Genomic DNA, 12,658 nt, shown 5'->3' on the forward strand with positions numbered 1-12,658 from the left:
GGGGTTGCCATAAACTGTGATCCGCGGCCCAGTCGGGCCCCTGCTCCTCCAGCAGGGACCCAACAAGCAGCAAATCTGGGGAGACTCCCCTTGCTCCCCCGGGAGGAGCGGCGCAGGAGCGCACCGCGGGATCTGCTGGGTTTGGAGACTCCACACGGGGTCGGGTGCCAGAGATAGAAACGCTCGGTCACAGGCCGGGTGAGCACGGAGTGCGGCTGGAGACCGGGGGGATGGGAGTGACTGATTTTCTTTGGGGTTGCACTGAGGACCGGGGCCCGAGTTCTCAGCTCCTCCAGGTGGAGATTGGGAGGCCACCATTTTCACCCTGGTCCTCCAGAGTTGTACGGAGAGCTTGCAGGGAACAAAAGCTCCTGAGAGCAAACCCGAGCAGCTTGTTTAGCCCGGACCAACAAGGGCGGGGCAATTCCGCCTCCGGCAAAGACATTTGGGAGCCACGGCAACAGGCCCCTCCCCCAGAAGATCAGCACGAACAGCCAGCAAGCCAAGACCAAGTTTACCGATCAAGGAGAATGGGAGAACTCCAGCGCTCGGGAAATACTGCACATAGAATTCATGGCCTTTTTTTTTTTTTACCATGATTCGTTAGTTCAAAGTTAATTCTTTTAACTTTTTTTTTTAATTTTTCTTTTTCCCTTTTTCAACCAACATCTTATCGATCCCTTTTTTAAAAAAAAATTTTTTATTTTTCATTTTTAGACTCATATTTTATACCTTCATAGTAGTTACCCTTACTTTTGGCATAATATATAAGTTGTTCTCTCTTTAAAATTTTGAGATACAGTTTCTTCTAACAGATCAAAATATACCCCAAATCACTAGTGTATGCCTTTTTTCTAGTCTCCTGCCTGATCATATTCTCTCCGTTTTTTTTTTAAATCTTCTTTCTTTTTTCAAACAACTTCTTATCTTATCAATTCCATTTTTATAATCTTTTATAATTTTCATCTTTACAGTCACCTTCCATCCCTTCATTGTATCAACCCTTACTTTGTACATATATGTCTTTCTTCCTTTAAAATTTTAGGAAGCACTTTTTTCTAACAAACCAAAGTACGCCCAAAATCTAGTGTGTGGCACTGATCTATGCACTAGCCGATACATATTTGATCATATTCTGCTTTTTTTGTATTGTTCTGTTTTTGTTATCTTTTTTTTTCCTCTTTCTTTTTTCTTTCTTTCCCTTTCTCTTCCCCTGGTTTCAGGTCTTTTCTGATTTGTATAGAGTATATTTGCTGGGGACGTTGTTAACCTGTTAGCATTTTGTTCTCTCATTCAACTCTTTTCCTCTGGACAAAATGACAAGACGAAAAAAATCACCGCCGCAAAAAGAACAAGAGGTAGTACGGTCAGCCAGGGACCCACTCAATACAGACATTAGTACAATGTCAGACCTAGAGTTCAGAATCATGACTTTAAAGATACTAGCTGGGCTTAAAAAAAGCGTGGAAGTTATTAGAGAAACCCTTTCTGGAGAAATAAAAGAACTAAAATCTAACCAAGTCAAAATCAAAAAGGCTATTAATAAGGTGCAATCAAAAATGGGGGCACTAACTGCTAGGATAATTGAGGCAGAAGAGAGAATCAGCGATATAGAACACCAAATGATGGAAAATAAAGTAGCTGAGAAAAAGAGAGAGAAACAACTACAGGATCATGAGGGCAGAATTCGAGAGATAAGTGATACGATAAGACGAAACAACATTAGAATTGGGATCCCAGAAGAAGAAGAAAGAGAGAGAGGGGCAGAAGGTATATTGGAGCAAATAATAGCAGAGAACTTCCCTAATGTGAGGAAGGAAACAGGCATCAAAATCCAGGAGGCACAGAGAACCCCTCTCAAACTCAATAATAACAGGTCAACACCCCGACATCTAATACTAAAACTTACGAGTCTCAGAGACAAAGAGAAAATCCTGAAAGCAGCTCAGGAGAAGAGATATGTAACCTACAATGGTAGAAACATTAAATTGGCAACAGACCTATCCACAGAGACCTGGCAGGCCAGAAAGGACTGGCAAGATATCTTCAGTGATGAGAAAAATATGCAGCCAAGAATACTATATCCAGCTAGGCTGTCATTGAAAATAGAAGGAGAGATAAAAAGCTTCCAGGACAAACAAAAACTAGGAATTTGCAAACACGAAACCAGCCCTCCAAGAAATATTGAAAGGGTCCTCTAAGCAAAGAGAGAGCCTAAAAGCAGCACAGATCAGAAAGGAACACAGACAATATAGAGTAACAGTCACCTTACAGGCAATACAATGGCACTAAATTCATACCTTTCAATAGTTCCCCTGAATGTAAATGGGCTAAATGCCCCAACCAAAAGACACAGGCTATCAGATTGGATTAAAAAACAAGACCCATCAATATGCTGTCTGCAAGAGACTCATTTTAGACCCAAAGACACCCCAAGATTGAAAGTGAGGGGGTGGAAAACCATTTACCATGCTAATGGACACCAAAAGAGAGCTGGGGTGGCAATCCTTATATCAGACGAATTAGATTTTAAAACAAAGACTGTAGTAAGAGATGAAGAAGGACACTATATCCTACTTAAAGGGTCTATTCAACAAGAAGATCTTTTTAATATCTATGTAAATTGTATGCCATTGTAAATATCTATGCCCCTAACATGGGAGCAACCAATTATATAAGGCAATTAATAACAAAAGCAAAGAAACACATTGACAACAATACAATAATAGTGGGGGACTTTAACACCCCCCTCACTGAAATGGACAGATCATCTAAGCAAAAGATCAACAAGGAAATAAAGACTTTAAATGACACAATGGACCAAATGGACTTCACAGACACATTCAGAACATTCCATCCCAAAGCAACAGAATACACATTCTTCTCTAGTGCCCATGGAACATTCTCCAGAATTGATCACATCCTAGGTCACAAATCAGGTCTAAACCGGTACCAAAAGACTGGGATCATTCCCTGCATATTTTCAGACCACAATGCCTTGAAACTAGAACTCAATCACAAGAGGAAAGTTGGAAAGAACTCAAATACATGGAGGCTAAAGAGCATCCTACTAAAAAATGAATGGGTCAACCAGGAAATTAAAGAAGAATTTAAAAAATTCATGGAAACCAATGAAAATGAAAACACAACTGTTTAAAATCTTTGGGATACAGCAAAGGCAGTCCTCAGAGGAAACTATATAGCAATACAAGCCTTTCTCAAGAAACAAGAAAGGTCTCAAATACACAACCTAACCTAAAGGAGCTGGAGAAAGAACAGCAAATAAAGCCTAAACCCAGCAGGAGAAGAGAAATAATAAAGATCAGAGCAGAAATCAATGAACTAGAAACCAAAAGAACAGTAGAACAGATCAACAAAACTAGGAGCTGGTTCTTTGAAAGAATTAACAAGATTGATAAACCCCTGGCCAGACTTATCAAAAAGAAAAGAGAAATGACCCAAATCAACAAAATCATGAATGAAAGAGGAGAGATCACAACCAACACCAAAGAAATACAAACAATTATAAGAACATATTATGAGCAACTCTATGCCAGCAAATTAGATAACCTGGAAGAAATGGGTGCATTCCTAGAGATGTATCAACTACCAAAATTGAACCAGGAAGAAATAGAAAACCTGAGCAGACCTATAACCACTACGGAAATTGAAGCAGTCATCCAAAATCTCCCAAGAAACAAAAGCCCAGGGCCAGATGGCTTCCCAGGGGAATTCTATCAGACATTTCAAGAAGAATTAATACCTATTCTCCTGAAACTGTTCCAAAAAATAGAAATGGAAGGAAAACTTCCAAACTCATTTTATGAGGCCACCATTACCTTGATCCCCAAACCAGACAAAGACCCCATCAGAAAGGAGAATTACAGACCAATATCCTTGATGAACATGGATGCAAAAATTCTCACCAAAATACTCGCCAATAGGATCCAACAGTACTTTAAAAGGATTCTTCACCACGACCAAGTGGGATTTATCCCTGGGCTGCAAGGTTGGTTCAACATCCGCAAATCAATCAATGTGATACAATACATTAACAAAAGAAAGAACAAGAATCATATGATCCTCTCAATAGATGCAGAAAAAGCATTTGACAAAGTACAGCATCCTTTTTGATCAAAACTCTTCAGAGTATAGGGATAGAGGGTACATACCTCAATATCATAAAAGCCATCTATGAAAAACCTACAGCGAATATCATTCTCAATGGGGAAAAGCTGAGAGCTTTTCCCCTAAGGTCAGGAATGCGGCAGGGATGTCCACTATCACCACTGCTATTCAACATAGTATTAGAAGTCCTAGCCACAGCAATCAGACAACAAAAAAATCAAAGGCATCCAAATCGGCAAAGAGGAAGTCAAACTCTCACTCTTTGCAGATGATATGATACTGAATGTGGAAAACCGAAAAGACTCCACCCCAAAACTGCTGGAACTCATACAGGAATTCAGTAAAGTAGCAGGATATAAAATCAATGCACAGAAATCAGGGGCATTCCTATACAACAACAACACAGAAGAGAGACAAATCAAGAGTCGATCCCATTCACAATTGCACCCAAAACCATAAGATACCTAGGAATAAATCTAACCAAAGAGGCAAAGGATCTGTACTCAGAAAACTATAAAATCCTCATGAAAGAAATTGAAGAAGACACAAAGAAATGGAAAAACGTTCCATGCTCATGGATTGGAAGAACAAACATTGTGAAGATGTCAATGCTACCTAGAGCAATCTACACATTCAATGCAATCCCCATCAAAATACCATCCACTTTTTTCAAAGAAATGGAATAATCCTAAAATTTGTATGGAACCAGAAGAGACCCCGAATAGCCAGAGGAATACTGAAAAAGAAAAGCAAAGCTGGCGGCATCATAATTCCGGACTTCCAGCTCTATTACAAAGCTGTCATCATCAAGACAGTATGGTACTGGCACAAAAACAGACACGTAGATCAATGGAACAGAATCGAGAGCCCAGAAATGGACCCTCAACTCTATGGTCAACTCATCTTTGACAAAGCAGGAAAGAATGTCCAATGGAAAAAAGACAGTCTCTTCCACAAATGGTGTTGGGAAAATTGGACAGCCACATGCAGAAGAATGAAACTGGACCATCTCCTTACACCACACACAAAAATAGACTCCAAATGGTTGAAAGACCTAAATGTGAGACAGGAGTCCATCAAAATCCTAAAGGAGAACACAGGTAGCAACCTCTTCGACCTCAGCCGCAGCAACTTCTTCCTAGAAACATTGCCAAAGGCAAGGGAAGCAAGGGCAAAAATGAACTATTGGGATTTCATCAAGATAAAAAGCTTTTGCACAACAAGAGAAACAGTCCACAAAACCAAAAGACAACCGACAGTATGGGAGAAAATATTTGCAAATGACATATCAGATAAAGGGCTAGTATCCAAAATCTATAAAGAACTTCTCAAACTCAACACCCAAAGAATAAATAATCCAGTCAAGAAATGGGCAGAAGACATGAACAGACATTTTTCCAAAGAAGACATCCAAATGGCCAACAGGCACATGAAAAAGTGCTCAACATCGCTTGGCATCAGGGAAATCCAAATCAAAACCTCAATGAGATACCACCTCACACCAGTCAGAATGGCTAGAATTAACAAGTCAGGAAACGACAGATGTTGGCGGGGATGCGGATAAAGGGGAACCCTCCTACACTGTTGGTGGGAATGCAAGCTGGTGCAACCCCTCTAGAAAACAGTATGGAGGTTCCTCAAACAGTTGAAAATAGAGCTACCATACGATCCAGCAATTGCACTACTGGGTATTTACCACAAAGATACAAATGTAGGGATCCGAAGGGGTACGTGCACCCTGATGCTTATAGCAGCAATGTCCACAATAGCCAAACTGTGGAAAGAGCCAAGATGTCCATCGACAGATGAATGGATAAGGAAGATGTGGTATATATACGCAATGGAATATTATGCAGCCATCAAAAGGAATGAGATCTTGCCATTTGCAACGACGCGGATGGAACTGGAGGGTGTTATGCTGAGTGAAATAAGTCAATCAGAGAAAGACATGTATCTTATGATCTCACTGATATGAGGAATTCTTAATATCAGGAAACAAACTGAGAGTTGCTGGAGTGGTGGGGGGGTAAGGGATGTGGTGGTTGGGTGATAGACATTGGGTTGGGTATGTGCTATGGTGAACGCTGTGAATTGTGCAAGACTGTTGAATCACAGATCCGTACTTCTGAAACAAATAATGCAACATGTTAAGAAAAAAGAAAAAGAAGATAGCAGGAGGGGAAGAACGAAGGGGAGTAAGTTGGACGGGGAGATGAACCATGAGAGACGATGGACTCTGAAAAACAAACTGTGGGTTGTAGAGGGGAGGAGGGTGGGAGATGGGTTAGCCTGGTGATGGGTATTAAAGAGGGCACATTCTGCGTGGAGCACTGGGTGTTATGCACAAACAATGAATCAAGGAACACTACATCAAAAACTAATGATGTAATATATGGTGATTAACATAACAATAAAAAAATTTAAAAAAAGAAAAAGAACATGTAGGGAGAAAAAGGGAGAAATAAACGTGTCAACCATTATATTGGAGACTTCAATACTCCACTTTTTATAATGGATAGAACAAGTAGGCAGATGAACAAGGAAACAGAAGACTTACGCAACACTGTAAACCAAAGACATAACAGACATCCATAGAACACTCAACAACTGCAGAACACACATTCTTCCCAGGTACACATGAAACATTCTCAAGGATAGGCCATATATTAGATCATGAAACAAGCCTCAATAAACTTCAAAGTCTGAAATAATACAAACTATGTCTCCAACCACAATGGGGTAAAATTAGCAATCATTAACAGAAAAAAAATTTTGGAAAATTCACAAATATATAGAAATTAAATAACACAGTCTTAAATAACAATGGGTCAACGGAGAAACACAAGGGAAATTAGAAAAATCTAATGAAGTACCGTATGGTGACTAATATAACATAATAAAAAAAAAGAAAATATTTTTAGATGGATAAAAATAAAAGCACAACTACAAAAAATTATCAAATGAATCTAAAGCAGTGCCCAGAGGTAAATTTATAGCAGTAAACACCTATATTAAAAAAGAAGATCTCAAACCAATAACTTAACTTTCAACCTTAAGAAACTAGAAAATAAGAGAAATTAAACCAAAGGCAAACAGAGGGAAAGAAATTATAGTGGAAATAAATTATCTTTTCTTTGAAAAGTTCAACAAAATTGATAAACCTTTAGCTAGACTGACCAAGGAGAAAAATAGGAGACTCAAATTCCTAAAATCAGGAAGTTTTAAAAAGATCTCCTATATATCCAGACATATTAAAAAATAAAAATTAAAATAATTTTTTAATATTTATTTTAGAGACAGAGAGAGCATGAGTGGGAGGGGCAGACTGAGAGGGAGAATCTCACACAGACTCTGCTCTGAGTGCAAAACCCAATGTGGGGCTAGATCTCAGAACCCTGAAATGATGACCTGAGCCAAAACCAAGAGTCAGACATTCAAATGGCTGTGCCACCCAGGTACCCAAATTAAAATAATTTTTAAAAACTTTTAAAAAGGACAACACTACCAACTTTACATATATAAAAAGATTATAAAGGAATACTATGAACAATCGTATGCCAAAAAATTAGATAATCGTATGCTTAGACACAAACAATTGAAACTAACTCAAGAAGAAATAGAACATCTAAATAGACATATAACCAATAAGGAGACTGAATTAGTAATCAAAAACTTATCACAAAGAAAAGGCCAGGCCCAAATGTCTTCACTGGTGAATTCGACCAAGCATTTGGAGAGGAATCAACACCAATCTTTCCCAAACTCCTCCAAAATATAGAAAAGAAAGAAACACTTCCCAACTCATTTTGTAAAGCCAATATTATCCTGATACCAAAACTAAAGATATGCAGAAAAAAAAAAACTACAGGCCAATATCCATTCTGAATATATGGACACCAAAATACTAGCAAACAGAATTCAGCAACATATAAGAAGGATTATACACCATGACAAAGTAAAATTTATCACAGGAAGAGCAAGGTTGATTTGACTTACAAAAATCAATCAATACAATATAATACACTGTAGTAGAATAAAGGACAAAACCACATGACCATCTCTATAGATGCAGGAAAAAAATCCTTTGAAAATATTCAATGTCTTTCATGATAAAAACACTCAAAAACAGAAGAGAATGTCCTCAACTTGAAAAACAGCATCTACGAAAAAACAGAGCTTACATTATACTTAATGGTGAAGGTCTGAATGTTTTTTCCCTGCAATCAAAACAAGATGAGGATGTCCTCTCTCATCAGTTCTATTCAACATTTTACTGGAGGTTCCTGCGAGGGTAATTAGGCAAGAAAAAAAATAAAACATATCCAAATTGGAAAAGAAGAAGTAAAGCAGAAGATGACATGATCTTGTATACAGAAAATCCTAAGGAATAAACACACACACACACACACACACACACACACACTTAGAATAAACAAGTTCGGCAAGGTTTCCATATATAAGATCAATTTACAAAATAAATTCTATTTCTATACACTGGCAATGAACAATTCAAAGTGAATTAAGAAAATACAATTTCCAATAGCATAAAAAATTAAGATACTTAAGAATAAATTGAACAAAAAAGTGTAAAACTTACACTTTGAAAGCTATAAAACATTGTTGAAAGAAATTAAAGATCTAAACAAATGGAAAACTATCTCATGTTCATGGATCAAAAGATGTAATATTGTTAAGATACCAATATTCCCCAAATTGATCTACAGATTTGGTGCAATCCCTATCAGAGTCTCAGCTGGCTTCTTTGTAGAAATTGATAAGCTGACCCTAAAATTCAAATGGAATTGCAAGGAATCAAAAACAATCTTGAAAAGGAAGAACAAAGTGGGAGGACTCATGCTTCCCAATTTCAAAACTTAGTACAAAGCAGAAGTAATCAAGATAGTACTGGCTTAAGGATAGATATCTAGATGAATGGAATACAATTGAGAGTGCAAAAATAAACATATTTATGGTCAACTGATTTTGAACAAGAGTACCAAGACCATTCATGGGGGAAAGAATAGTCTTTTCAATAAATGCTGCTGGGACAACTGGATAACCCCATGCAAAAAAAAAAAAAATAGAAGCTGGACCCCTTTCATACCATATACAAAAATTAACCCAAAATGGATCACAGACCTAACCATAAGGGTTATAATTATTTATATATAATTAAAATATACATATAATTAAAATATATATATAATTAAAATATATATAAAATATATATATGAACATTTATCCAGAATATATTTTTAAAACTCTTAAAAGTAAAGAACAAAAAGACAACCAATTTCAAAACAGGCAAACAATCTGAAGACATTTCTCCAAAGGTGATACACAAATGGCTAATAAGTACATGAAAGAAATGATTGCTCAAAAACATCTGTCATCAGGGAAATTTATGTCAAACCTACAATGAGATACCACAGCACACTATTTAATCAAACAGAAAATAACAAGAGTTGGTGAGGATATGGAGAAAATGGAACCCTCTTACATTGCTGGTAAGAATGTAAAATGGTGCAGCATCTTTAGAAAATTTGGAAATTACTCAAAGTTAAATAGAGAGTTATCATATGGCCAATTAATTCTACGCCTAGGTGTATACCCAAGAGATTTGAAAACATAAGTCCACACAAAAAATGTATATGACTCTCATGGTTCATCTCCCCTCCTGCTATCTTCTTCTTCTTTTTTTTTTTTTTTAACATATATTATTTGTTTCAGAGGCATGGTGATTAACATAATAAAAAAAGTACAAAGGCACACTGAGTAGAAGCAATTTATAATACATCTATTAAAAAAAGGGCTCATATCCAAAATATATTTTTAAATTTCTACAAATAAAAAAAGGGCAAAAGACAAAAATAATGTATATGACTGTTAATGGAAGCATTATTCATTATAGCTTAAAAGTAAAACAACCCAGGGCGCCTGGGTGGCTCAGTTGGTTGGGCGACTGCCTTCGGCTCAGGTCATGATCCCGGAGTCCGGGGATCGAGTCCCACATCGGGCTCCCTGCTCAGCAGGGAGTCTGCATGTCCCTCTGACCCTCCTCCCTCTCATGCTCTATCTCATTCTCTCAAATAAATAAAATCTTTAAAAAAAAAAAGTGAAACAACCCAAATGTCTATCAATGGATGAATAGATAAACAAAATGTGGTCTATCAATACAATGGAATATTATTTGGTCATAAAAAAGAATGAAGTTCTGATCCATGCTACAACATGGATGAACCTTGAAAACATTATGCTAAATGAAAGAAGCCAGACGCAAAAGGCCATATATTGTATGATTCTATTTATATGATATGTCCAGAATAGTCAAATCTATAGAGAATAAATTAGTGGCTAGAGGGAGGATAAACGGGGAATGACTGCTAAGGGGCAGGAGGTTCCCTTTGGGGGTGATGAAATGTTCTAAAATGAGATGCACAACTGTGAATATTACTAAAAACCACTGAACTGTACACTTTCAATGGGTGAACTTTATGTTATGTGAATTATATCTCAATAAAGTGATTTTTTAAAAACAAGGTTATAAAATGGGGATTAATAAATATAATCACATACATATATACTGATTCTACTAATTGTATGTCAATACTAAAAATTTAATGAAATCCTATTCTTACTCAGTGGTTCTGAGTCTATAGGATTCTCTGGCAGTGGAAGAAAAAGACCTTGAGTAAGAAGGAATGAATACTTCTATCCTAGAAGCCAGCAACCCTTTATCTTTTCTAGGTAGAATATGCTCCATTGAAAGATCTGTGTCATTAATCTCTTGACCACTTGTTGAGGGGCTTCATGGTAACAGTCGATTTTTCAGCAAGAAATGTAGCTCATGATGAAGGCCATCTTCTCTCTGCAAATCTGACACAGGGACCTCCTGCCCTCCCCTCCACCAGCGGAATAACTTGCAGCTCTATGGTCCCTTAAATAAAGAAAAAAAGAGCCTCTTCCTTCATCATTCAGTAGAACCTCCCTGTTCCCTTGGTAACTTCCCCGTTCAACATACATGGCTGGCATTCTCACTCCCATGCCAACCTCACCTTCCTGGCAGCAGTGACAAGTTCTGCCATGTAGTGTTCCATGTGGGATTGAATTAAGACAAAGGCCATTAAAAATGACATCAAAGGTGGAAGAAACAGTCCACAAAACAGGAGTAGGTTGGCTATGGTGGTTTGTAGGTTTCATAACAAAGGTAGACAAATAACTTTGTGGAGTTCTGAGGGAACATACAAGTCAAAAGGGTATCAAGGGAAAATTAAAAGAAATCTTCACTTTTGTTTCAAGGGTTTTATATTAAAGGTCCCTTCAGCACAACTTTCTATTTTATTTTTTTAAAGATTTTATTTATTTATTTGACACAGAGAGAGAGACAGCCAGAGAGGGAACACAAGCGGGGGGGGGGGGGGGGCAGAAGGAGAAGCAGGCTTCCCACTGAGCAAGGAGCCCAACGTGGGGCTCCATCCCAGGACCCTGGGATCATGACCTGAGCCAAAGGCAGACGCTTAATGACTGAGCCACCCAGGTGCCCCAGTACAACCTTTTAAATCACATTTCCTAGATTGAACAAAATACACGTTCACATGCACCCTTCCAATTTTATATTCCAAACTTTGTCCTTCTAATTCCTACAAAATAAACTAGACAGACAGGCAAATACTGAATCAGAGATCACATTTTTATATAGAACTTACCACTCTCTTTTCCCTGAAATCAATGCCCACTGTCGTGATAAATTTGGAGTTAAATTTACCATCTGTGTACTGGTAAAGTACACTGGTCTTCCCTACTCCAGAGTCTCCCAAAGCTAAAAACTTGATAAGGTAATCATAGTCTCCATCAGACATAATGAAGAACTCAGTGGTTCACCTGTAAAATACAAACAAATGCATATTTACTAAAAAGCTATCAGGAAATATTAGAAGTTTCCATGAAAGTGAGTTATTTTAATATCCAGTTCAATAAGTACTACATGATACCTATATGCCTAAGGGTTCTGTGAAGAGGATTAGATAGTATTCACTGCCCCCAAGGACCTAATAATTTGCTAGATGAGATGTTACTAATAAATAACAGCTTAATTTAAATTTAATGTGCATATTATAGTACCATTAAGACAAAAATTCCGAGTCACAGTAAAAATTAAGACAACCAGCACTAAGTCTTACATGCAGATCACATAGAACAAAAATTTTGAAAAGAAAGAAGGAGAATGTTAGAGGAATAATAATAATTCTTAGAGTGCAAGTGGTTCCAACTCCCCCCTTCTTTTTCAAAGTCTCCTGGTGCCCTTTTCATGATTTGTTTTTATTCTCTAAATAGAGTCCAACTTCTCAAAATATCAGTCCAACTGAAAATGTTGTCTGTCTCCTGGGAAGACTTACTTCATTTTATGCTCCCATTTCTGATACCAATAAACCCTCCAGAAAATTAGAAAAATAATCAGTTCTCCCACTACCACTGACAACTCCACATGCCATTCAAATGCATATTTACCTATCCACATACACATCAGATG

At 37.5% G+C, this 12,658-nt stretch overlaps 1 protein-coding gene across 1 annotated transcript in view; it reads right to left on the reverse strand.

Moving 5' to 3' along the window:
- RAB27A (RAB27A, member RAS oncogene family) overlaps positions 1–12,658 on the reverse strand; it is an 82,951-nt gene that overhangs the window by 27,776 nt on the left and 42,517 nt on the right. Inside the window, exon 3 of the mRNA XM_025884538.2 lies at positions 11,835–12,009. Within this exon, the coding sequence (XP_025740323.1) occupies positions 11,835–11,987 (153 nt within the window). The 5' untranslated portion in view covers positions 11,988–12,009. The remainder of the gene's footprint in view (positions 1–11,834; positions 12,010–12,658) is intronic.

Source organism: Callorhinus ursinus, unplaced genomic scaffold, assembly GCF_003265705.2.
Source record: "Callorhinus ursinus isolate GAN/ISIS: 27379988/994484 unplaced genomic scaffold, GSC_fseal_2.0 scaffold25, whole genome shotgun sequence".
NCBI classification, from domain to species: Eukaryota; Metazoa; Chordata; class Mammalia; order Carnivora; family Otariidae; genus Callorhinus; species Callorhinus ursinus.